The 26943-nt window shown below is 41.3% G+C and overlaps 1 protein-coding gene across 2 annotated transcripts in view; it reads right to left on the reverse strand.

Moving 5' to 3' along the window:
* Window positions 1-26943, reverse strand: part of LOC148036261 (uncharacterized) — a 103716-nt gene that overhangs the window by 65696 nt on the left and 11077 nt on the right. For both annotated transcript variants that reach the window (XR_015690923.1, XM_087678285.1), the window contains exon 2: window positions 18434-18516. Coding sequence is in view for 1 of the 2 variants with exons in the window: in XM_087678285.1 (XP_087534411.1) it covers window positions 18434-18516 (83 nt within the window). In the remaining variant the exon portion in view is untranslated. The remainder of the gene's footprint in view (window positions 1-18433; window positions 18517-26943) is intronic.

The raw sequence follows: 26943 nt of genomic DNA on the forward strand, positions 1-26943 counted from the left end.
ATTGTCGAGCCCTCTCTACTCCTATGGATCCAAACTGGAAGGCCACTTCTCATTCAGCTTCTCCTTTGGCGGATGCGTCCCGCTATCGACAGTTGGTTGGATCCTTGATTTGGCTTCTCAACACGAGGGTTGATCTATGTTTTGCTGTTGTCTTGCCAGGGTTCATGAGTGAACCTAAGACGGTGCATTGACAGGCTACTCAGAGGATACTTCGGTATCTGAGGGGGACGTCTGATTTAGGGATTCATTACCCCACAGGGACAGATGGGTCAGATCTTGTACTTGCAGGTTGGAGCGACTCGGATTGGGCCGGTGACGTGGACCACAGGCGGTCTACAACAGGTTACTGTTTTACTTTGGGTGCAGGTGTTATTTCATGGAGTAGCAAGAAGCAGCCCGCAGTAGCCCTTTCGTCTACTGAGGCGGAGTATCAGGCCGCGTCTCCCACCACATGCGAGGTTGTGTGGCTTCGGAGATTATTGGAGGAGCTTGGGTGCCCCCAGACTCGTCCTACATTGCTGCGATGTGACAATGAGAGTTGCATTGCGTTGGCAAGGAATCCTGTTTTTCATGCCCGGACGAAGCACATTGAAATGGAGTACCACTTCATCCGAGAAAAGCTTCTGGATGAGACCATCACTGTGGAGTATTGCAAGACGGAGGACAATCTTGCGGATTTGTTTACGAAGGCGCTTCCTCGGGCTCTCCTTCGGCGACATTCTAGATCCTTCAGGCTTCTGCCCTGCCCAGGCTCTGAGAGGGGGTGTTAGAGATCAGATCAACACAGGGCAGCAGGTGGCCTGGTGCAGTCGGACTGCCACGTGGCAGTCCGACCTGCAGCAGCCAGTCGGCTGCATTTAATGCAGCCGACTGGCTATTTCTGGCGCCCTATTTCCCCCGTTTCTCGGCTATTTATACCTGGCACTTTCAGCAGTCTGGTATACACTTCTCTGCTCGCAGATAACAGACCGATGACGCGCAGATTCTGTCTCTGTTCACAGATTTCAGACAGCAGACAGTGCAGACTGCAGCAGACTTCGAGGTGGACAGCAGGTTGCATCGTCGAGGTGGAGACACGCAGTCCAACGCACTGCGCCAGTGTATATATCTGCATATCTTTGTATTCAGCATTCTTTATACAGCTGATCTTCATCGTCCACTGTCTCTTTCTCTCTCTTCTCTCTCAGCGTTCTCTCTCTCTCAGTCCTACGCTTTCACACCACTGCACTCTGACAGTTTAATGGTACCTAACACCAATCTGATGGTCAAAGATGGCGCAGAGACACTCGGGAATGGAAGTTGCCTAGCCAATTTATTGGCCTGTCAGATTTTTTTTTGGAAACTGAAATAATTATTAGATTAATTTTCAGTATTTAAAGACTGAAAATTAATATTTAATTATGGCTAATGCTGGAAAACCGTTTGGGAAGGCTGCCACTTGTCAAAAATGCCCATGCAAGACTGAAAAACGTCTTTAGAGGCTGGAGAGAAGCATTTTTAGTGTATTCAGCCTACAAGAGAGAGGAAGGAGATGCTACTGCTCTAATTTGCAACCATTGGAGAACCTTCTAAGAGGCAGTCAAGGGCAAGAGAAGACCAATCAACGGCAAGTGATAATATCTACAGGCTGTTGAGATGGGGCAGCAGCAGTAAATGACTGATTTTCTTCAGTTCTTTGCATCTACAAGCTGTTGTGGCTGGGCAGCAGCTGCATTTGACTGATTTTCAATCATTCTTCGCGGCAAAACTCTAAAATTCCTCTCTCTACAGCTTTCTCTCTCATCTCTCACCCATTTCACAACCTTGCTCCAAAGATCTCAGCATTTGGACCCTTCGAGGCCGAGAAATTGCAAATTTCTCTGCTGTAAACCCTAATTTACAACAGAAGTTAGGGTTTACCAACAGCCTCAAGAAGCATACCAGAAATTGGAAGCTCCAAGGCTTGGATTTTTTAGGGCTGAAGGTCAATTTCAGCTAAATTCAGGTGGACTAGCCAGCCATTGAATTTGGGGCATTTCCATCGTCTATGAAGTGGGTGAAAACCAATTAAGTGCTCAAATCAAGAGGCAAATCAAATTGAAGACTTACTGTCACTTTGGACAGCAAGGCCAGTTTGGATTGCAAAGGGGATCAGAAGAATCCCATTGTAAATCGACTTTTTCTTCAATAAAGCTAAAGAAATACCGAAAGGGGCACCAATTTTGGGGCCAATCAGGTATGCGTTGTCCAAGATCAGTAGGTAAATTTGTATTTTCAGATTTGCATTGATTGTTTGCTGCTGTAATTAAATTGTAATCAGGGATTTACCACCCATCCACGGAAGGAAGGCTAGTTATGCTAAGCCCAATGTTTCTTATTTCAAGGTTTTTGGGTGTGATGACTATATTCACATCTCGAAGACGCAACGTGACAAATTTGAAGCGGCTTCCAAAAGACATGTGTTTGTGGGTTGTAGCTCGCAGTCTCAAGGCTACCGATTGTATGATCCTGTTAAGCGGGATGTCTACACAAGCCATGATGTTCAGTCCGTGGAAGTTCCAGTCTCAAATGGGGGTGAGAAACACCCTGTTCTTGGAGATCCCGGTGATACCTAGGCACCTCTGACTGCTCCTAACGAGCCTTTGCCTCTTGAGGACTCTTCTTCAAATGAGGAGTTCAGTTCTCAGCCACCAGATTCACCGACTGTTCCCCGGCCGTCAATGGACCCTCCCGAAACTTCAGCAGATGGAGAGCGACTGGCCTCCTCCTCCTTGGCCTCGCAACACTCTTCGTGATGCAAGGATTGAGGGGGTCCCTGAGGATTGGCAACCGCAAGATGGCCCAAGGCGTTCTTAGAGGAACCAAGCACACCACACCGAGCATGTTTACACTAAGTACAGTTTGATGACTCGTGTTATATAGGATCGAGAGCCCACCTTCGTGAAGGAGCCTTTACAACATGATCATTGGCAGAAAGCAATGGAGAAGGAGCTAGAGTCGATTGAGAGGAATGGCACTTGGTATCTTGTGCCGAAACCTCCTCATAAGAAGATCATTGGAGTCAAATGGGTCTTCAATCTGGGTTGTGGTCATTGCCCCGTACGAATCGAGGTCATGATGCAATCTGGGTTGTGGTCAACTGAATGACAAAAATACTCAATTTGTTCCTACGTAGACGACCATGAAAAGTCATGAGTTGACTTGTCTCTTTGTCAAACACCTTTAAAAACTTTTTGGTTTGCTCAATGAAATAGTCAACAACCAAGATCCTACATTCACCAACAATTTCTAGCAAACAATCTTCCAAAAACTAAAAACTCAATTGTTCATATCATCCTTGAAACATCTGAAACCGATGGATAGACCGAATGGACAAATCAAACCACGAAGAATATGCTTCATGCGTGTCTCTTGCAGAAAATCTGGTTGGGAGCGTTATCTTCCTCAAATTGGGTTTGCTTATAATAGGGCTAAGCATTCGACTATTGGCTATAAGCCGTTTATCCTTATCTATGGTTATACGCTGAAACCATTGATTGCCACAGAGCTCAGGGGGGTGAAAATGCGGTCCGTAGTCAGCTTCCTACATGATATGCAAGAGATACTGACAATTGCTAGGGAAAGCATTAGAACGATCGAGAATCATGCCATGTTTTATACTAACCAACATCGTACTTCCAAAGAGCTCCAAGAAGACATATGGGTTCTTAAAGTTCCAAAGGACTTTCAAACCAACCTTTCTTGGACTATGGACCGCCTGTTGGCCCCAAAACTTGCACCCCTTGCAGTATTTTTTTAACTTCTATTGCAAATTGATCTAGTACAACTAAGATTCTCTGAGCTCCTTCGCTAATTTAAGTGCCACTTACTATCAAAACTTACCAGTAAGCCTCCAAACCAACATGCCCCTTGATTTGCTCAAGGACTGGCCTTCATCCTGCTCCTTTAAAGACAAAGTCAACCCCAAGTCTAATATTGGCTAACTGGCCTCTTGAATCTCCCTAAAATTCCTCAATTTCAGTTATGTGCTGGAATTCAAGTCTTAAGCCCTCAATTCTGAGCACACATCCTAAGGTGGTTGTCAAACTCTAATTTCTGTTATAAATTAGGATTTACAAGAAGAGGTTTTTTAATATCTCCATCTCTGATGACTCAAATAGTTGGATTTTACTAAGATAACTTGAGAGATGATTGTAGAATGAGAGTGTTGAGAAACCACTTCTTCAATTTACATGCTTCATGTAGGGTTTTGCACTGACGATCCCAAAAAGAACTGGTATCTATATTTTGGTCACTTTTTCAATGGGCGCCCACACAGTGGTGCGCCACCCTACACAGCTTATGCCTATAAATAGACAGTCACTTCAATCATTCTTCACTCCTACCACTCTCATCACTCTTCAATCATTCTTCACCCCTTTTCCTCTGTCATCATATGCCCTTCTGTTCTCTCACCAGCCCCTTCCGTCATCACATGACTGCCTCCACCTTGCCTCTTCTGCTTCAAGCACCCTATTCCAGCATTGATAGAGCTTGAGCCTGACGGAGCTAAGAATGAACACGACGGATCACACACACAAAGAGTAGAGAAAAGTAGAAAGGAGAGTGAGCACGACACAATGGGTGTTTGGTACAAAGACTAGTGTACCTATTTAGGTTTTAGATAGATATATATGAAAGTACAAATGTGCTAAGGGTGTGTTCACACCCATGCACATATAAAAGGCATGATGGCCCTTATTCCCAACAACCTCCCACCTAAAGGCAATGTGCCTTAAGAGAAGAAAAGAATCAACTAAGTCTAGGTATGTACAGAGCTGAAATCCATATACCTATCCAACTCCCATCATCTGTCGGTAATGAGCAAACCACTCTACTGGAAGACCCTTCGTGAGAAGATCTGCAAGATTATCATCAATATGCACTTTGACAAGCTCAATGCTCTTACTGTCAAGTACATCTCTAATGAAGTGATACTTCACCTGTATGTGCTTCATCTTTGCATGAAAGATGGGATTCCGTGCTAGCACGATAGCACTCTGACTATCACAATGGAAAACAGGTAACTCTGTAATGCCAAGGTCTCCCACCAGACGTGAAAGCCATAAAGCCTCCTTGCATGCCTCAATGGCAGCCACATACTATGCCTCTGTAGTAGACAATGAAACACACTTTTGTAGTCTGGAGATCCGAGAGACCGCTCCTCCTGTGAAAGTAAACACATACCCAGAAGTGGACTTTCTGCAGTCCGCAAGACCGACATAGTCTGCATCCGTAAAGCCAACGACAGATACCTTCTGCTTTCCAAAGCAAATGCACAAATCCTTTGAACCTTTGAGGTATCTCATAACACCTTTCATTGCTTCCCAATGCTTTTTACCAATGTTTGCCATATATCTACTAACCACTCCCACTACAAAGGCAATGTCAGGACGTGTAGCAACCATAGCATACATCAAACTGCCAACAGCTGAACCAAGATAATCAGGCTACCATCTGCAGACTTCTTGGTGTACAAGCAATGATCCACTTGACTTTTATGAAAACCTTGAGACTGCATAAATGTATCAAACTTATGATACCGTTTCAGTCCATACAAACTCCTTTTGAGTTTACATATCATCTTCTCTTTCCCTTTTGCCATAAACCCTTCAAGCTGCTGCATATATATGTCTTCATGCAGATCACCATGTAAGAATGTAGTCTTTACATCCATCTGGATGAGCTCCATATCTTCAACTACAACCAAGCTCAAAATGGTTCTCAATGTAGTCATCTTAACTACAGGAGAGAAGATCTCATCAAAGTCAACTCCATGTTCCTGCTTGTACCCCTTTGTAACCAATCTTGCTTTGTACTTGGCGAGGAACCAGAAGTACCCTTCATCTTGTAAACCCATTTACATGGAAGGGTTTTCTGCCCTTTAGACAACTGCACCAAGTCCCAAGTGTCATTTTTCTCAAGAGATTCAATCTCTGACAACATGGCTTTATACCATTTCTTGCTATCTTGTATCTCCATTGCTTCCTTAAAGCAAGACGGTTCACCACAGTCTGTCAACATGACATAATCAGCCACATTGTTTGCACCAAGAATGAATCTATCAGGTTGTCTAGTAGCCCTAGACGATCTCCTAACCCAATGATCATTGTTTGCTGGTTGTTGAGCCTGCAAATTTCCATGTTCAGCTTATTGTCCTGGCATTTTAGCCTGCAAATCAGCATTAACAGCTTGTTGTCCTGGCTGTTCTTGCACATCTAGTGGCTCATCATTATGGGCAATGGCTGGCTGATCCTTTCCAACGTTATTTTTTGCATTTGCAGGTTCATTTATAGCAGGTATTTGTTGCTATACAGTGGGCATTCTTGGCTCTCCAAAAGGTATTTCTTCCCGGAATACAACCCTATGGACCTCCTCAGTTTTTTCTGGCTGTTTATACATGCTATCTTCCCAAAAGATAACATCATTGCTGCGTACTATTTCCTTTTCTTGGGATCCCATAATCTCTACTCCATTTCACCTTCATCACCATATCCTAAGAAAATACATTTACAGGACTTTGGCTCAAGTTTGCTGCGTTCTTCCTTACGTATGTGCACAAATGCTTCGCAGCCAAACAATTTCAAGTGTGCATACGAAGGTGGCTTGTCCGACCACGCTTCCTGAAGAATAACCCCCCCCCAAAGACCTATTCAATGACCAATTAATTAAGTAAACAGCTGTCATAACAGCCTCTGCCCAAAAGCCATGGGGTAATGCAGCATGAGACAGCATTGTATGGATCTCATCCTGTATGCTTCGATTCATATGCTCTACAACTCCATTTTGGGGTAGATAATGAAGGGCAGTAAGCTCCCTCTTTATCCCTTTGCTGTCACAAAATGCCTGAAAGGCCTTGGACACATATTCCCCACCATTGTCAGAGCAAAGACACTTAATTGTCTTATCAGTCTAATTTTCAACCAATGCCAAGAATTTCTGAAACTTGTCAAGCACTTTGTCCTTGCTAGGAATAGAGTAAACCCATACCTTCCGTGTGGCATCATCGACAAAGGTGACAAAGTATTTCTTTTTCCCTAAAGATAACCCTGGCATCTGACATACATCAGCATGTACTAACTCTAGAGGAGAAGATTTCAGCAAAAGAGACTTCTTATGAGACGTCTATGCATGTTTACCATAAACACAATGATCACAATGCTCAAAATCAACATAAAAAAAACAAGGCAAGTAACCCAAACAAGAAAGCACTTTCATTTCAGTTTAACTCATGTGTCCCAACCGACCATGCAACAAAGAAACACTTGGTTGCTCAGTCACGGCAACAACATGGTCACGCAGTCTAGATACATGGAGAGAACACATGGTATCACTTTTACATTCTCTGGCAATCACTCTAGATCCCTTACAAATCTTCCATTTCCCACCACCAAAGGTGGTATGAAATCCATCGTCATCTAGCTGCCCTGTGCTAATCAAGCTCTTCTTGAGCTGAGGTACATGCCGTACATGCTGAAGTGTGAAGAAAGAACCATACCGAAACTACAACTGCACACTACCAATACTTGCAATGTCACATGCATAGTTGTCTCCAAGATGGACAACACCATGTCGATCCCCTGTATAGTCAAAAAACCACTCACGATGAGGGGTGACATGAAAGCAAGCACCTAAATCTAGAATCCAATTGTGCATATCATCATCCGTATCTGCAAGTAAAGCATGTGTTCTAAAGTATGAAGAGACAAAGAGTACATCATTCCCACTGTCATTGTCATGAGCGACTACATTCACCTCTTTAATTTTGACACTACTCTTCTTAGGTTGACTATCTTTCTTCTCTTCCTTGCTATCCTCTCTCTTCTTCCCCTTTCCTTTCTTTCTTCTATTTGTAGCAATCACGTTTAAAGTGACCCTTCTTGCCACAATGATGGCATTCAACATCCTTACCACGTGATTTACTGCATCCCTTGCTATTAGATTTTCCTTTCTGTTGTGATCTGCCCCTAGTATACAAAGCATTGGAAGACTTACTGGATGCATTGTTCTGTCGATTCATTTCTTCCATGAGTAAAGCACTCTTTACATCAGCATACAAAAGGATCGCATTAGAATTGCTCATAGCAATCCTGAATGTATCCCAACTCTCTGGCAGAGTGCAAAACAAGAACATAGCCTTAAATTCTTCATCAATCATGAACTTCAAGGCAACTAGCTCGCTGAAAATGGAGTTAAACTCACTCAAGTGAGTAAACATTGTTGTACCCTCTTTCATACGCAAATCCATAAGCTTTTTCAGCCAATAAACTTTGCTTGTGGCACTCTTCTAGGAATATAGTTCTTCTAGTCGAGTCCAAATAGCATAGACAAAATCCAAACCTTCAATGTTAAGCAACAAGGCATCAGAAATCGATAGCTTGATGGTTGAGCGTGCAAGCTCATTTAACTCATCTCAGTCTTCCCATTTCATATCTGCGGGCTTTGCCCCTTTGGTCTTAATCAGCTTTGCTTGCTTCTTCTGCAACAGGATATTATAGCACTGTTTTTGCCAGACTACAAAGTTATGTGCTCCTTCAAGCTTCTTAATGTGCATGAGATGATTGCTGTCACTACTGCCAGTCATGATTTTCAGCCCAAATGTGACCAAAAAATTCAGTAAATGCAGGCCCAAACTGTCACACAAGTGACCAAGGTACAAACAAGTACCAACCAGCAATAAATGACCACGTAAAAGCAGAAATTTCAGATCTGCAAATAAATTTTCAGAAGCACTAAACCTTGTGCTACAGCACTCCACAACTGATTACAGCTGTTCCAAGGACAAATACATCACATTACATGAGAAGTCCCAAATTTTAGCTGCAATTTCTGTTGTGCATGCACCCACGTGCACAAAATTTGACACGCGCAGTCAAAAGCCCCAAATTTTTTGTGCTCAAAGCATCAACCATACATCTATACTGTCTTTGACATGCATAGAATAGGCCAATTTTGCCAAAATAGAGAAATTTCAGCAAAACCCACACGTACATAAAATGACCAAATGGCACATAAATTTCGCCCAAAAAGCAAAACCCCCAAATTGCACGGGGTCCAATGTGCATCAATGTCAAGAAATTGGGTAAATTTCAACCCAATTCTTGCATGTATATGAAAAGGCCCAAATGTCGGAGGCAAAATGTCACAAATTCCTGCAATTTCTGAGACAAATGTTGTGTCTTGCTCGCATCAAATCTGGACAAATCCCCAAATTTCTTAGGTTCGATGTGCACAAATTCCAATGAAATTGAAAAAATTTCACTAAAATGTGAAAAGTCCCAAAATTCCTGAGCAAATGTGCACCGATTTTGCGATTTCTGAGTCAGATTGTCCAGTTCTGCATTAAAGTCCCCAAATCTGGGAAAAGCCCCAATTTTTCCAGACCTGATTTGCACAGATCTGGAAACTGTGCTTCCACGCATGAACACCATCAAAGGAAACAGGTAAAAGAAAAGATTTGGGGGAAAAAATATATATTTTTACAAAAAAACTTGTCGTGGGGTTTGTTGACCCACCACGCAAGTCACCACGCACCCGTAGGCCGTCCAATCGCCTATCGATTGTCGCCCTGCCCATAAAGCCATCATTGCGTGATGCCTACAGCATGTTGTTGCAACCTGCGACCTGTTGACTACCCGTCAAACTTGCCGCCTGGGCTGAGGCATGTCGCCCCGACTGTATACTGCCTGCCGACATGCCCGCCTACAATCTATCCGTCCCTTTGCGACCTGTCTGTCCACTTGTCTGTCGAGCCCGCCTGAAACCTGGCGTCTCCTCCTCAACTCGCCCTAACTGTCGCACGCCCTGACTGTCGCCTATCACCTTAGGCGTGTCACCTCTCGCCAATTACCTCATGCCTATAACCCGCTCTAATACCAGTTTGATGGAGCTTGAGCCTGACAGAGCTAAGAGTGAATGCAATGGATAACACACACACAGAGTAGAGAGCAGTAGAAAGGAGAGTGAGCACTACACAATGGGTGTTCGATACAAAGACTAGTGTACCTCTTTAGGTTTTAGATAAATATATATGAAAGTACAAATGTGCTAAGGGTGTGTTCACACCCGTGCACATATAAAAGGCACGATGGCCCTTTATCCCCAACAAGCATCACGCCTTGCGTTTGGAGCATCTTCCACCTGGTGTCACCATCATCTACTTGGCATTAGCACCCTTTTCCATCACGCTCCACCTTCACTTGTGTTTTCTAGTAAAGAGATCTTCTCCTTGCCTAGCATCATCATCTCCAACTAAGAGTCGGCATCTGTTACCAGCCTTCCTTCCGTGGATGGGTGGTAAACCCTGATTACAACTTAATTACAACAGCAAACAATTAATGCAAATCTGAGAATACAAATTTACCTACTGATCTTGGACATGCACACCTGATTGGTCCCAAAATTGGCGCCCCTTTCAATATTTCTTTAGCTTTATTAAAGAAAAAGTTGATTTACAATGGGAATCTCCCAATCCCCTTCACAATCCAAACTCCCTTGCTATCCAAAATGACCAGCAAGTCTTCAATCTGATTTACCCCTTGATTCGGGCACTTAATTGGTCTTCACCCGCTTTGATGGAGATGGAAAATGCCCCAAATTCAATTATTTGCTAGTCTCTCCACTTGAATAGGCTAAAAAGAACTTCAGTCTTGTTGAATTCAAGTCTTGGAGATTCCAATTTTCGGCATGCTTCCCGAGGCGGCTGCTAAACCCTAATTTATGTTGCAAATTAGGGTTTACAGCAGAGAAATTTGCAATTTCTTAGCCTCTAGTGATCTCAATGCTGATCCCTGGAACAAGGCTGTAGAGAGGCTAGGAGATGAGAGAAAACGCCGAGGAGAGAGAAAATTCAAAATTTCCTAAGTCTTCAATTCGTCCAACTCTCCTTGCTGGTGGTGCTATACCTAGTGGTGGCTTCAATGTAATGATGATCAAGTCTAGCTATGGCAGGTCTATCATGGCTGCCAACTATCAAAAGCAACACTAAGGGTGTGCTTTGCCACTAGTACTTATCTTGGCCAGGTCATCAATATTCGCAATCAGTAATTGTGATTCCTTATGATCAATTAATCGCTGTGATTTCTTAGGGTTGCTATTCCATGATCACTTACGTACTGTAGCTTATGAACTAACAACAGGATTGAAGCAAGGGTGGATACAAAGTATAAAACAATTGCAAAGAAGATTAAGCCTGTGGCTTTGCCTTTGCCACCTAAAAGTGATGGATTGGCTGAAAAAGCGACTCAACAGTCTAATTTACAGGATGGATCCACATGGACATAAATTTACAGCTGAAACTTTACAAAAGCTAAAAATTGGTGATACAAGCTTTCTTTTACCTGCAAAAAGAGCTTATTTCTTGCAGATGTTGACAAGGCATGAGAAAGCCTTTGCATTTCAACCAAATAAAATTGGATGTGTTTATCTAACCATAGTTGCATTTATGGTGATCTTTACAATACCTCAGGTGCCATGGAATTTAAAGCCTATTCCAATGCCTCGGGCATATTTGCCTAAGCTGCGAGAGCTTTTGAACGAGAAGATCAAGATGCGGATTTTGAAGCCCTCTTCAACTCCATATTTGAATCGGTGATTTACTGTTCCAAAGAAGAATGGTTCTTTGAGGTTTATACAGGATTTACAACCAATTAATAAGGTCACCAAAAGGAATGTTGAATCAGGCCTGATAGTGGATGAATTTGCAGAAGCATTTGCAGGCAAGGCAATCTACTCTATGGGAGATTTATATTCAAGATATGATCAATTCCAGCTTGCATTGGAAATCCGGGATATCACTACCATGAAGACACCACTTGGATTGGTTAGGATATGTACGCTTCCACAAGGAGCAACCAATTCAACAACGCATATGATGAATGCTATGCATAAAGTTTTGAGGGAGTATATTCCTTAGTTGACCTTACCCTTTCTTAATGATGTGCTGATCAAAGGATGTAGTATCTATGAGAAAAAATAAGAGTTGAATTAGCATGGATGTAGAAGATTTGTGGCTTATTATATTGCTTATTGTGACAGGATTTTGAGCCGTCTTGAAGAAGTACATTTGACTCTATCAAGAGCAAAGTCGGTTTTTGGAGTGGAGAAAGTATTAGTTCTTTGGCACATACGTAGACCATATGGGAGAAAGCCCTCACCAATAAAGATTGATGCCATAAGCAAGATGCGGGAGACATGTTCGAATGTATCCAAGATGATAAGATTTTTGGGAGCATGTATCTTTTACTTGATATGGATTCTGCATTTTGCTCATATGGCTGAAAGTTTATATTAGCTCTTAAGAAAAGGGCAAAAGTTTTGGTGGAGTAAACAGCATACGAAGGTAGTTCAGAAGTTAAAGAGCTTATTGATCTCAGCCCCAACATTAAAGAGAGCAAATTATGAGAATGGGCAGCCTATTATTCTCACCGTGTATACAAGCACAATTGGCATTGGTTGGACAGTGGGTCAAGATGATGCTGATGGGAATAGGTATGATATTTGGTTTGGAGCAAAGATCCTCAATGAACGGCAACGGCGGTACTCTCAAGTGGTAGAGACTGATTGTCTACCTCTATTGGGCATGATAGTAAATTGCTCAACTCCTGATATTGCCTACGATGGATTGTATATATAAAGTCACTTAACCCTGATTTTCAGCATATTGCAAGTAGAGAAACCCCCATGGCTGAGATGCTTTCACGAGCAAGGTTTAAAGATGAAGAGAAGCTGATGGAAGATGAAGAGGACGATGTAATAGGTGCTGAAAATGACTTTATGACAGCAGGGAGTGAGTATTCTGTTGCTACACGTACAACTGTTGTAACAAGAATTTCAACAGTAAGAAAAGAACTTACAGCCATGAAGAAGAGATGGGCAGTAGAGAGAAAGCATCATTAGTGTTATGCTTCAGTGAGAACACAATTTTTGGAAGAATTGTATGAGGATGATTGGCTGAAAACAGGCCAATATCTCAGCCTCATGACAAAGAAGGCTGAGTGGTCTAAAGCTGAATTCAAAAGGATTAAAAGAAAAGCTTATGGGTTTTTCTTAAAAGACAGATATTTATGGAAGCATGCAAAGAAAAAGAGAGGAGCTCCAGTACGTGTATTGGGAGATACAACTTCTCAACAACAGGTGATATAGGAGTTTCATGAAAGCTTATGGGCTAGACATAGAGGACTTTGGGGCACATTTGCCAAGATCAAAGAGAAGTATTGGTGGCAAAATATGTATAAAGATGCGGAGCATTATGAGCAATCATACTGTGTCTGTCAGATGTATTCCATGGTAAATCATAGAGATGTGTCACGAGGACGTGAAAATTTGATGCTTTGCTTATGTTTAATTGGCATTTGATTAAGGGATTAATCAAATGTGCAATTAAAAGATGCACATGTGTTGCACATGTGAAGCGCAAGCTACTTTTTCACAGTTGAAGGCCGAAGAACCCTGTGTAAAAGATGGATGTCAAAGGCAAAAGTTGTAACAAGTTACACTTGTTAGATTCTAGATGAATTTTGGTGTCAGTTTGTCCCTAGGACCATTAATTGGCCATTAAGTGTCAGTGGTGACACTAGGGACTAGGCATTAATTAATGGATAAATGCTTGTCCAAGGGTCAATTAATGTATGGGACCACTTTGGTTTGCAAATGGCCCAGCCAATTAATTTTTGGATGGGCAAGGTCAAATTTTTGGGCATGGATTAAGGGCTGAATTAATTAATTCTGAAAATTAATTAAATGGTTGAAATTTGTTGAAAATGGATTAAGAAAGCTGCCACTTGGCAAAACTTTCCCATGCAAGTGGGGGAAAGGCTAAATAGGGTTGAAGGGAGACAGAAATATCATTTTTTCATTTTGGAGCTGTTGGAAAGAGGTGTTGGACTATTGGCTGCCAGCTTTTGGGGCCATTTTCCAGCCATTGGAGACCATTTTGGTGATGGAGATTGCATATTCTTGACCTTGGGAAGCTGGCAATTGTTGCTGATGCACTTTCTCCTGAAGATCACAGTCTCTGATGCTCCTATTGTTGTTGGTGCATCCGTTTGGGATTGGTACAGCAAGGCAGCTGCTGATTTTGATCAGTTCTTCGCGACAAATCTCAGAATTTTCTCTCTCTACAGCATTCTCTCATCTCCTTCAGCCCATGCTCAACCATTCTCAGCAATTCTCAGCCATTCGGAGGAGATCTCAGCCATTTTTGGTGGGCTGATCTGTAATTTCTGCAGTAAACCCTAATTTACAGCAGAAATTAGGGTTTAGCAGCCACCTTGCGATTCATGCCAGAGATTGAAGGCTCAAGGGACTAAAATCAGCAACTGATAATTGAGGATTATCAAGGGATTTCAGGAGGCAGCCCATCCCAAATTGATTTGAGGCAGCATTTGGCCAACCAAGGGTCAAATTGGAGAAGAAGTCCTGGGTGAATCAAGGGGCAAATGACCCAAAAGGCTTGCTGGTCATTTATGACAGCAAGAGCAATTGGTTAGCAAGAGGAGATTGAAGAATCTCGAGTTGTACTCCTTCCAATTGAATGAAAGCTAAAGAAATACCGCAAGGGGCGCCAATTTTGGGGCCAACAAGGTGTCTATTGTCCAAGAATGTTATGGTAAAGTGTGTATTTCATTTTATGTGCATTTATTTATTGCTGTAATTAACTCTTAAATCAGGTTATCACCACCCATTCCAAGTAGGAAGGCTGGTTTTAGATGGGTTGCAACCGACCTATCCATTGTCTATGCATTACAAGTGGGTAGTTGATTTGGTTACTATGCCTACAGGTTTATGGAATATGAGATATCTTGTGGTTGCACGAGAAGACTTCACAAATCAAGTGAAAGGTCGAGCTCTTAGTACAAAGACTACTCAAGCAGTTTGCACGTTCTTGTTGGAAGAAGTCTTTTGCAAGTATGGTTGTGTTGGTAAAGTGGTTGTAGATAGAGAAGAATTGGATACAAATAAGGCTCGTGACTTCTTTTCATGATTGGATATCAAGTTGGCTTTAACTTCAACCTATAATCCTAAAGCAAATGGCAAAAGTGAAAGAGGTCATCAACCTATCATTAAGGCATTAGCAAAGTCATACAAGGGCAGGATGAAAGAGTGGCCAAGAATGTTACCCTTTGCTTTTTCGGCTGATAGGACCACTCATAGTGCAGTTACAGGGTATATGCCTACTGAATTAATGTATAGACAACAGTCAATCATACCAATTGAGGAGACTATTGCTACTTGGAGTGTTCTACCATGGAAAGAGGGTTTGAATAGAGAAGAGTTGCTGACCCTACACATTAGACAGTTAGAAAGAAGGCCTGAAGACATTGAGACAACCATGAAAAAGCTGAAGACTGCAAGGATCAAGAACAAAAAGAGGTTTGACGAGCAACACAAACTTCGACCACGTGCTATACAAGAAGGAGATTGGGTGCTAGTTTATGACAGCAGCTTGGAAAATCAGCATAGTGTCCGTCAAAAGATGGCAAAGCGATGGTTTGATCCATGTGTGGTAAGTTTTGTTTTTGATAATGCTACCTATGCATTAACCGAGATGGATGGAACGGATCTAAGAATTCCAGTGGCTAGAAAACGTATCAAGCTCTTTAAACGTAGGGAGTCTTCAGTATATGAGTTGAAGGAGTTGGATACTGAGCATGAACATGAGAATATGGAAGAAAAAGAGGTAGAAGATGAAGAAATTGACATGGCAAAGGATACTTCTTCTGACACTGCAGATCCGTAAGACTTTGGCACATGCCAGAGGATGTACAGGTTAGAAGAGGGTAGATATCGAGCCACTACGCAGACACTGTGTAAAAAACTCTAGAGTGAAGCTTTCTTATTGATCTAGAAAGCCAATGCCATATTAGTCATTAATGTCAATGCCCATAGTGTGGATGGTCCAAAACTACTAGATTTTTGGACAAGTTTAGCTAAATTTTGATATTTCAGATATTATCTCTTGTAAATATCCAAAAGCTGGAGACAACTTCTAGAATAGGATAACATGTAAAAGAAAGACTATAGCTTTCAGCCATTTCGGAAAGATTTTATGTAAAAAGAAGGATTGGCGAAATCACGTGACGCGCGATTGCAGTTTTCAAGTTATGAACAACACTCCGAACTGGGAGATAAAGAAGGAGTGATCTGGCAGTGTTCTGGCCAGACGTGCGAGTATTTTACCCCCCTTTCAAAGCCAATGGAAGAATCAGATTGGCGGTCTAAGCAACATAGAGAAAGGTATTGTTTTATGTACATTTTTGTCTACAAGAGATTTGTCTTCTCATAATGCAGAAATAAACTGACAAGCTTCAACTCTGTGAGTATTCTTCTACATCTTCTATTTCTTTCAACCCCTTCTCTTCCGTCTACTCCTCTCCTTGGATCTCCCTTCACCCTGCTGTCTCTTACCCCCCACGGTAGACTTTCAGCCCCAAATGCTCCGACACCATACCAATTCGTACAAAAAAATAGACTACTTTTTGCCCATGAAAAGTCGACCATATAATATCTTCCAACTTCCAAGCCTTATCATTTATGTTTATTATCATAATTTCAACCCGCTCTCGCACTTTCTTTCCCAACTTCCAAGATGAATACACAATTCCAAGCCTCTCTCTCTCCCTCTCTTTGTCTTTCTCTCCCTATTTCCCCCCCAAACTGCCAAGCCTCTCTCTCTCTCTCTCTCTCTCTCTCTCTCTCTCTCTCTCTCTCTCGTAAGAATAAAGAGCCTCTTTGTCCATCCACCTTACACTTTGCTTTTCTGTATGATGTATCATGTATCATTTATACACTCTTAACTATCTACTTGTAGCGTATTGCGCATGTTGCGCATCAAGTTTTGCCTTGTTATCCTTATGTACTCATCTTATTAACTTAGGTAACATTGCTATTTTAGCTCTAAACATGTGCTCTATCACCTGTAGTCCAAAACAACCATGGCAATTTTTTATTCCGTACTAATACCGTACTATACCTTACAAAATCTTAAGGTAACAATTAGTACCATATTTTATCGTATAGAACCGTGTCATACCTTTCATACCTGACAACCCTAGAAGACATTCATATATCTTTCTTTCTTTCTCACTCTGTTCTTCTTTTGATACTATTATTTTCTTTACAAGACCTTTATAGTAGTCATCATGCAACTACATTGGACTCCATGGTATTCATCAAGTTCAGTGTCTCTCATTTTCAATATTGATGACAACCTATGCTCACACTAAGCATAGCCCTCATTGAGCATTAAGACAAACAACTACAATGATGTCACCAATGTGTGTGTGTACGCACACGCGCATGTATGTCTTCATATTTGCATGATCTTGATGTACAACATTATCGTCTACAACTATAATTCTCCTCCTACAAACTTATGGCACTTTGCAAGATAAGGTCTAGGTAACTTAAAGAAGGAAACTAAAATTTAAGAATAACCGAGCAATAGCCTCCTCAATTAATCATTGCACTTGGGCCTAAAGACAAAAGAAGATATGGAGGTTCAAATGGTTCCCCTTTCAACCCTTTCTACCAATACAAGACAATCACATGAAAGATATGTGACATTTGTTGATCATCAAGAACAAACTGGGCAGCTAGGCATAGATGTGTAGGAGACATTTTTTTATTTATCTACTTTAGATCATCCAGAGCAATTGATAGTCATGGATCATCCCATGCAGATTGGTTGCTCCTTCTAATGGACATTAGCTTCTTTTATTGCGAATCATCCTTCAGTTTAGTCAATGATGGTAACATGTGACACAACACTTAAGAGATGCATGCCAAGATGGACGGATACAATACAACAGTCTCGTTTCATTGCGAGGAACATTGTCCTCAAGAGGTCCATGCAATAACAATTACAAGACATTTTGGTGATCATGGATCAGGCTGAACATGATCCAACCTTCTGAAGTGGTTGATTCTTATAAAAAAAAGACCTTGAGAACCTTTTTGTGTGTCAACACCCAAGCACAATCCATTATACATCAGCTTCATTGTGATGATGAATACGTAGACACATTCCTAATTGAAGACACAAAGTGACTATTTCTACTCTTATCCTATTGCCCTTCAAATTCTATGTAATATTATACAGCCAAGCAGTTACTAGCTGCTAAGTACTAGCCTCTGACATGAGTAGGGTATTGTAATCCTTTAACTTTTATTTGTGTATTTCATGGTAAGTTTTCACCCCATTTGGGATTTCCCATACATTATATGAAGTCAACTAAAAACGATGTGCGCAAGATACATGTGTGTATGTTTGTCTATGTGTGTTGGTGAATAATCCTTGCTTTAGGAACTATCCCATTGACAAGCTAGAAAACAGCTTTGAATCTCACAAAAAACAGATATCTATGTGGAAGCATACATATATATCACCTTTTAAAAAACTAAAACCTTAAGTTACCTTTGCCAACAAGCTATCTTTAGGAGGAACATACTCAGCCTTTGAGCGTGGACCCATTCTAGTCAAGAATGCAGTTTCTTGATCTACCCCCCCCCCCCCCCCCAAAAAAAAAAAACTTCAATTAGTAATAGCAAACAAAACTCTTTAAAAAAACATGTCAAACTTGTAAAATGAGATTGCTATGTCATGCAAAATGGAGAGTACTTGTCTTGTGTACAATGCTCAACAAGTTGATGTAATCACAAGGGCCTACCAAGATAAGAGTAGATGCTATATTCAAAGGTGAAGGAGAAGGAATCATCTTACTCAGGACAAAAGTAAATTCTAAAATAACAACTAGAGAAAAAATTCACAAGCAATGCATTAACTCTAAAATGCCTAGAATAAAACTTCAATCCCATTAGACTCCTAATGCTAATGCATGTTGAGCCACTAATATTAGGTTTTCCCCCAAACATAATTATGGCGCTTTAGCCCCTAATTTAATCTCCTTAAACAGCCCCAGAAAGCAATTAATGAAAAATACCCAAAAAACTTAATTTTTTACAATAGGACAAATGCCCAAAAATCCTCTATAAATAGGATTATTGTATTTGTGGATCCAAATCCATCATCATTACTCAACTTGTGCCCACCTGGCCTCCTCATTTCCACGGCTATCTACACTCTAGGCAAACACCTCATGTTGAGCAGAAGCGGAAGCAGAGAGAGGGCAGGCACATTAATCGAGGTGTTGAATAGTGTTGAACAGTGAGAGAGTATGAGAGTGAGTCAATGGATAGGTGTGTACCAATGCGGTTCACACAAAGAATAAAAGAATGTATTTATAGTTAGGGTACGGTACACTTACACCCGCTAGGGTGAGTTCACATGTGTAAAGCAATATATACACGAGAGATACACGGGAGAGCATAAAGGGGCTTTACATCCAACAACCTCCCACTTAAAGGTCCTGAGCGAACCTTTAACCAACTCCCACAAGTCCAATGCAATGCTCATGTTGAGGTGTTTACAAGACTTTTAGTGAGAACATCTACAGGGTTATCCTGTGATTTTATCTTAGTTAGGATGACTACACAATCATCAAGAACCTGTCTAATAAAATGATACCGAACATCAATATGTTTGGTACGTGCATGAAACATGGCATTCTTAGCCAGCATATAGCACTCTAGCTATCTCATCCAAGTACAGGTGTTTTGGTGGGCAGTCCAAAATCCTTGACCAAACGACCAAGCCAAACTACTTCTTTTGAAGCTTCAGTGGCTGAAATATATTCAGCCTTAGTGGTAGAGAGTGCTACTATTTTTTGTAATCTAGAGCACCAAGAAACCGCCCTACCAATCCAGGTAAAGATGTACCCACTAGTAGACTTGCGAGTATCCAAGTCACCTGCCATGTCTACATCACAATACCCCTACAAATTTAACGTATCCTTGCCATAGCAAATACATTTTCTGTGTGTGTCCTTAAGGTACTGTAAGATACATTTCACTACTTCCAAATGTGCTTTGCCAGGATTTGACATAAGCCTGCTTACAACTCCCACTGCATAAGCAATGTCAGATCTAGTGGCAACCATAGCATACATGAGTGAACCACAAGCTTAAGCATAAGAAACACCCTTCACAAGCTTGTGAGAGAAATAAGAGCTGCTGCTCTCTATCTCGTGTCACACACATGCCCAAAATATGTTCAGCTACACCCAAATCCTTCATGGAAAAGGCTAAATTCAATTGTCTTTTCAATGCATTAATCTAGCTTTTATGCTTACCAGCAATAAGCATATCATCGACATAAAGCACAAGTATAATAAGGCTTCCATCATCAGCCTTCTTAATATATAAGAAATGATCTACACCACTCCTTTTAAATCCATGTGAGAGTATAAAGGCATCAAACTTTTTATACCATTTTCTAGGAGTCTGTTTCAAACCATGCAAGCTTCTCTTAAGCTTACATACCAAATGCTCCTTTCCTTGTATAACAAAGCCTTCGGATTGTTTCATGTGCAGCTCTTCTTCCAGATCACCATGCAGGAATGCAATTCTAACATCCATCTAATCAAGTTCAAGATCCATAGATGCTACAATGGCAAATAACACTCTAAGAGTGGTCATTTTTACAACAGGAGAAAACACTTCTTGAAAATCAATGCCCTCCTTTTGTGTATAGCCCTTAGCCACAAGTCTGCCTTTATATTTGGGTTTGCCATCCACACATTTGGTTTTATAGACCCATTTGTTAGGAATGGCTTTCCTACCCTTGGGCAATGTAACCAAATCCCAAGTATCATTCTGATATAATGACTTCATTTCTTCCTGCATAGCTAGCTCCCACTTTTTCTTTGATTCACATAATAAGGCCTCTTTATACGTAAGAGGCTCACCTTCATCTGTAAGCAAAATGCAGTCCAAAGAAGGATCGAATCTTTGCATAGGTCTTCTGACACGTGTAAACCTTCTTACCCAATGATCTATGTTATCAAGTAATGGATCCACATCCATTGAAATGTCAATGACCTCATTGTTTGGTCGCTGAACTGCATGTTCAGGTTGCTGTAATACAATTTTAGGCTGCTGTAATTCATTTTCAGCAGGCTGATTTTGGTGCTCAAGCTGATGTTTAGCATCCCCTTGCTGCTCATTTTCATTTGCTCAATAATGATACACTGATTGTCATAATCAGCATTAAAAAGATGCCGAATTTTCAGTGGATGATGGCTGCTCAAGTAACTGATTATGCTGAAATTTAACTTTCTTTTTGTCTAAGTCATTAGATGTAACATTTTTCAGCAGCTTTGACTCATTAAATACCACATCCCGGCTACATAGCACCTTTTTCATGCTTGGAACCCAAACTCTATAGCCCATTTCACCTTCATCTCCATAACCCATGAAAATGCCTCTATGAGATTTCGTATCAAGTTTGGTTATGCTATCAACAGGTACATGTACATAGCATTCGCAGCCAAAGACCCTTAAGTAATCATATAAAGCAAGTTTGCTAGACCAAACCTCTTTAAGGATACCACTTTCAAGTGCACGATGTGGAGATCGGTCAAATATGCACCGCGGTTTTAAGTACCTCTCCCCAAAACGATTACAAAAGATTAGCTATGGACAGCATGTGCCGAATCTTCTCACATAACGTGCAATTCATTCGCTCAGTCACACCATTAGATGATGGATTGTAAGGAGTTATAAGCTCTTGTTTAATCCCATTGACATTACAAAACTTATTGAATTCTTTAAATACACTCTCCCCCATTATCTGTTCTTATGCATTTTAACGTTAAACCCTTCAGAGTACTAACCAATGCATAAAACTTTTTAAAAGCATCCAATGCCTCACTTTTCTGCTTAAGCAATTAAACCCATAGCTTTCTAGAATGGTCATCAATAAAAGAGACAAAATAACGGAAACCACTATGAGTTTTTATTGCCATGGTGCATACATCAAAATGGACTAAATCCATGATATAAGCCTTCCTAGAGGCTCCATGAGAGTATGGACTCTTTAAATGTTTACCAAGAACACAATCATCACAAAAGTCAAGCTTTGAGTTTTTTACATCAACTCTTCCAAGTGAAGAAAGTGCCTGCAAACCCTTTTGGCTCATGTGTCCAAAACGCTTATGCCATAACTTCATATGTGACTGTACTTCAACAACTGCAACAAACTTTCTAAGAAGTGCCTTGCAATAGAGATAATATACAATCCCCTTTTTACCACCTCTAGTGACTAGCATAGAACCTTTTTGTAGTTTCCACATTCCACCACCAAAAGCAGTAAAGTAACCTTTGCTATCTAGCTGTCCAACAGAAAGCAAGCTCTTCTAGATGCCAGGCACATACCTAACATTATGAAGGATCAATTTCTCACCATTTTCCAGAGCCGAGTGTACAGTGTCCATTCCTTCAATATCACATGCATGATTGTTGCCAAGATAGACTTTTCCAAGATTACCTTCTGCATAAGAAGAAAAACACTCCAAAGATGGAGTTACATGAAATGAAGCACCGCTGTCAACAATCCACGATTGTGACAAACCATCATTAGCCGACAACAAAGCATCTATCACATCCGCTTTAGTGATATGTATGTCCTCCACACTATCAAAGCAAGTGAATCTGAAAATGCAACCAGCAAATCAACATCTTTATCCTCTTCTACTTCCTCAATAACAACACTAGATACCACATTTGCTTTTTTGTCTCTTCAGGATTAGAGATACCATCCTTGTCATTATTTTTGCCTTTTGCATTAGCCTACTTCTTGCGTTCTTGTTCCTTTTTAAAGTACCTACAATCGGGCTTTCTATGCCCTTTACGACCACATTGATAACAAGTTACATCTTGATGTGTTTCCTTGCTTTTGCTGCAATTTTTGTTTTTATTTACAACATTAGATCTTTTTTCAATTCTTCCTCTTACATTGTAAGCTAGTCCACTGTTTTTCCCACTTGCCTTGTGTCTAATCTCTTCATTGAGAATAAAACCACGCACACCATTAAATGTCAAGTTGGGTTTATTGCTCGATGACGCAACCAATGCTTTCCATGAATCGAACAAGGTCATGAGCAAGAAAATAGCCCTCAATTTAGGATCAAAAGCTAACTCAAAATACCAGTGAAAGCATTCAAATGCTCTGAGACACGCTTAGACTCATCAAGCTTCAAGTTAACCAACTTCCGCATGAGATATACTTGATTGACAAGAGTTGTATTCTCATAAGTAGCCTTGAGTTTCTCCCAAACTACATAGGTAGTATCAAGCCCCTTTATATATCAACCAAGATATCATCTGTGACTTGCCTTTTTATTCATTTTAGCCCAACCCTCATCTAACAAAGCAACACGCTTATGTTCTGCTAAAGCATCATCACAATGCTTTAGAAAGAGTATACCTTGCATACAATCTTTCCAAAGATCAAAACCATTGCCATCGAATTTATGAATCTCAAAGAGATTCTTTGTGTCAGATGTAAATGCACTACCAACCATCTTCAACAGTATACAACTGCAATGAAGGGCTGAATGCTTTCAGCCAAAAGCAAGGTTGCTGAATTGTAACAGCAAGTACACACTCTTGTATTTCCAAGGTATCCACCAAGAAGCAGATGCTTAGCTGCAATTTCAGTCTCAAGTACTGATTACAGCATATACATGAATCAAATCTGATACATTTGCATTAAAGACAGCTCCCACTTCAGTAATACATCACCGTAATACCCAAATGCAATGACCCAAATGCTGTATTTACCATTGTTTCGCTGCATAGTGAGTATTCAGCAATACATATACCAAGAGAAGCTGCCCTTTTTCAACATTTGAAGCATCCAAAGCTCAAAAGACCCACTCAACAATGAATCTGCTACAAATTTCATTGTCCAGTCTCAAATTGACTCAAAATACATCACCAATGTGAAAAGCCCCAAAATTTTTGCAATGAATCTTCTCCAATTGCATCAATACATCTTCCCAAGCATCAAGTACAAGCAAATACTGCAGAAATTTCACGAATCCTGCAAAAGCCCCAAATTTCAGGGTCCATGAGTGCACAAATTACCAAGAAATTGGCTCAACCAGCCAAAAAGTTCACTTACATCTGAAAATCCCCAAAATTTCCGAGACCCGTGCATTCAATGTTTGTAATTTATGGATCAAAAATCGCTGCAACATGTGTCCAACACCAAATCTAGGAAAAGCCCCAAATTTCAAGAAGCAGATTTGCACAGATTTGTGTTATGTGCTTGCATGCACGAACAACCGGGAGAAGAGAGAGGAAACCAAAATTTTCAGATATTTTTTGAATGTTGACCTGCTTGTCCCCTCTACCGTCTGCCCCATCGGCCCGTCACGCACGTCTGCTGTCACTTGCACGTTGTTCGTCACGAGCGCCGCTAAGCTTCCGCGTGCTCTCGTCAGCCATCAGCCCGACACGCAATGCCTGCTCAATTTCTTGTCGTTGGTCCTGGTCGCGAGCAAGCCCAGTCTGACCCACCCGTCGAGACCTGCCGTGTCGCCTAGGCCGTTTGCCTGTCACAAAGCTGTTGCCTACTCAGCTGCGATTATTGCCTGCTCCTCAACAGCCCGTCTGATCCATCTGTCTCAATGATGACTGCATTGTCTGCAATGACTGCCACCTTACACCGTGCAGCTCTGATACCAATTTGTTGAGCAGAAGCGGAAGCAAAGAGAGGGCAGGCACATTAATCGAGGTGTTGAACAGTGCTGAACAGTGAGAGAGTGAGAGTGAGTCAACGGATAGGTGTGTATTAGTGTGGTACACACAAAGAATAAAAGAATGTATTTATACTTAGGGTATGGTACATGAAACCAACCTTCCTTCTTGGAATGGGTGGTCATAACCTGATTTAAGAGTTAATTACAACAATAAATAAATGCACATAAAATGAAATACACACTTTACCATAACATTCTTGGACAGTAGACACCTTGTTGGCCCCAAAATTGGTGCCCCTTGCGGTATTTCTTTAGCTTTCATTCAATTGGAAGGAGTACAACTCGAGATTCTTCAATCTTCTCCTGCTAACCAATTGCTCTTGCTGTCATAAATGACCAGCAAGCCTTTTGGGCATAGAAACAGGGAACGGCCGTTCCGGCCTGTAGAAATGGCCTAACGCGTTCCAAGCCCTCCAAGGAGGTGAAACGGCCACGGAACGTTCCCTGCCGTTCCCTACCGTTCCTTGCCATTCCCCCTAGGAACGGCTGTTCCAGGCCTGTTGATTGAAAATTGACATTTTTTCCCTCTTTTTTTTTTATTGGGTCACAGTCCTTCTACTACATATTCACCCATCTCCATTGCCTAATGTGCACACACTAATCTCTCTCTCTCTCTCTCTCTCTCTCTCTCTCTCTCTCTCTCTCTCTGGTTGAAGATTCAAAGTATCAAGACAACCCACAAGCTAATTAGGAGTCCATGCAAAGTTCAAATTTGATGCATTATGAACTCTTGCAAATCAGAATGAAATTTCAGCCGATCCTCAATTCCAAGGTATTCATCCATTTATATTGTCTAATTTCAAGGGAAATTTGGATAATTGGGGCAATTCAAGGCAATTTGGAGCTATGGGGGTAATCGGGTCAATTTTGGGACATTTGGGTCAATTTCATGCATTGACAGATATTGGGGCAATTAGAGGGACATTCTTTGGGGCAATTTGGGTCATGCAGGGCATATTTGGGGCACTTAAGACATGTGCCGTTCCCCCCGTTCCCGTTTCCCGACCTTGGACGTTCCCCCCGTCCCTGGAGGTCCCATTCCCCGTTCCAAGTAACTATGCTTTTGGGTCATTTGCCCCTTGATTCACCCAAGACTTCTTTTCCAATTTGACCCTTGGCTGGCTAAATGCTGCCCCAAATCAATTTGGGATGGGCTGGCTCTTGAAATCCCTTGATAATCCTCAATTATCAGCTGTTGATTTCAGTCCCTTGAGCCTTCAAATCTTTGGCACGAATCCCAAGGTGGCTGCTAAACCCTAATTTCTGCTGTAAATTATGGTTTACTGCAAAAATTACAGATCAGCCCACCAAAAATGGCTGAGATCTCCTCCAAAATGGCTGAGAATTGCTGAGAATGGCTGAGCATAGGCTGAAGGAGATGACAGAATGCTGTAAAGAGAGAAAATTTTGAGATTTGTCGCGAAGAACTGATCAAAATCAGTTGCTGCCCTGTTGTACGAGCCCCAAACAGATGCACCAACAACAGTAGGAGCATCAGAGACTGTGATCTTCAGGAGAAAGTGCATCAGCAGCAATTGCCAGCTTCCCAAGGTCAAGAATATGCAATCTCCATCACCAAAATGGTCTCCAATGGCTGGGAAATGGCCCCAAAAGCTAGCAGCAACAGTGCAACACCTCTTTCCAACAGCTCCAAAATGAAAAAACAATATTTCCCTCTCCCTGCAGCCCTATTTAGCCCTTCCCCCACTTGCATGGGAAAGTTTTGCCAAGTGGCAGCTTTCGTAATCCATTTTCAGCAATTTCCAGTCATTATTAATTCTGAAAATTAATTCAGCCCTTAATCCATGCCCAAAAAATTGACCTTGCCCATCCAAAAATTAATTGGCTAGGCCATTTGCAACCCAAAGTGGTCCCATGCATTAATTGACCCTTGGACATGCATTAATCCATTAATAAATGCCTAGGCCCTAGTGTCACCACTGACACTTAATGGCCAATAATAGTCCTAGGGGCAAACTGCCACCATACTTCACCTAAGAACCTAACAAGTATAACTTGTTACAACTTTCGCCTTTGACACCCATGTTTTTCACAGGGTCCTTGGGCCTTCAACTGTAAAAAAGTAGCTTGCACCTCACATGTGCATCTTTTAATTGCACATTTGATTAATCCTTTAATCAAATGTCAATTAAACATAAGCAAAGCATCAAATTTTCATGTCCTCGTGACTGTACACTTACACCCGCTAGGGTGAGTTCACGTGTGTGAAGCAATATATACACAGGAGATACACGAGAGCATA

This window comes from Lygodium microphyllum, chromosome 5 (assembly GCF_053477565.2).
Source record: "Lygodium microphyllum isolate KBCC chromosome 5, Lygodium_microphyllum_v1.1.10, whole genome shotgun sequence".
NCBI lineage: Eukaryota > Viridiplantae > Streptophyta > Polypodiopsida > Schizaeales > Lygodiaceae > Lygodium > Lygodium microphyllum.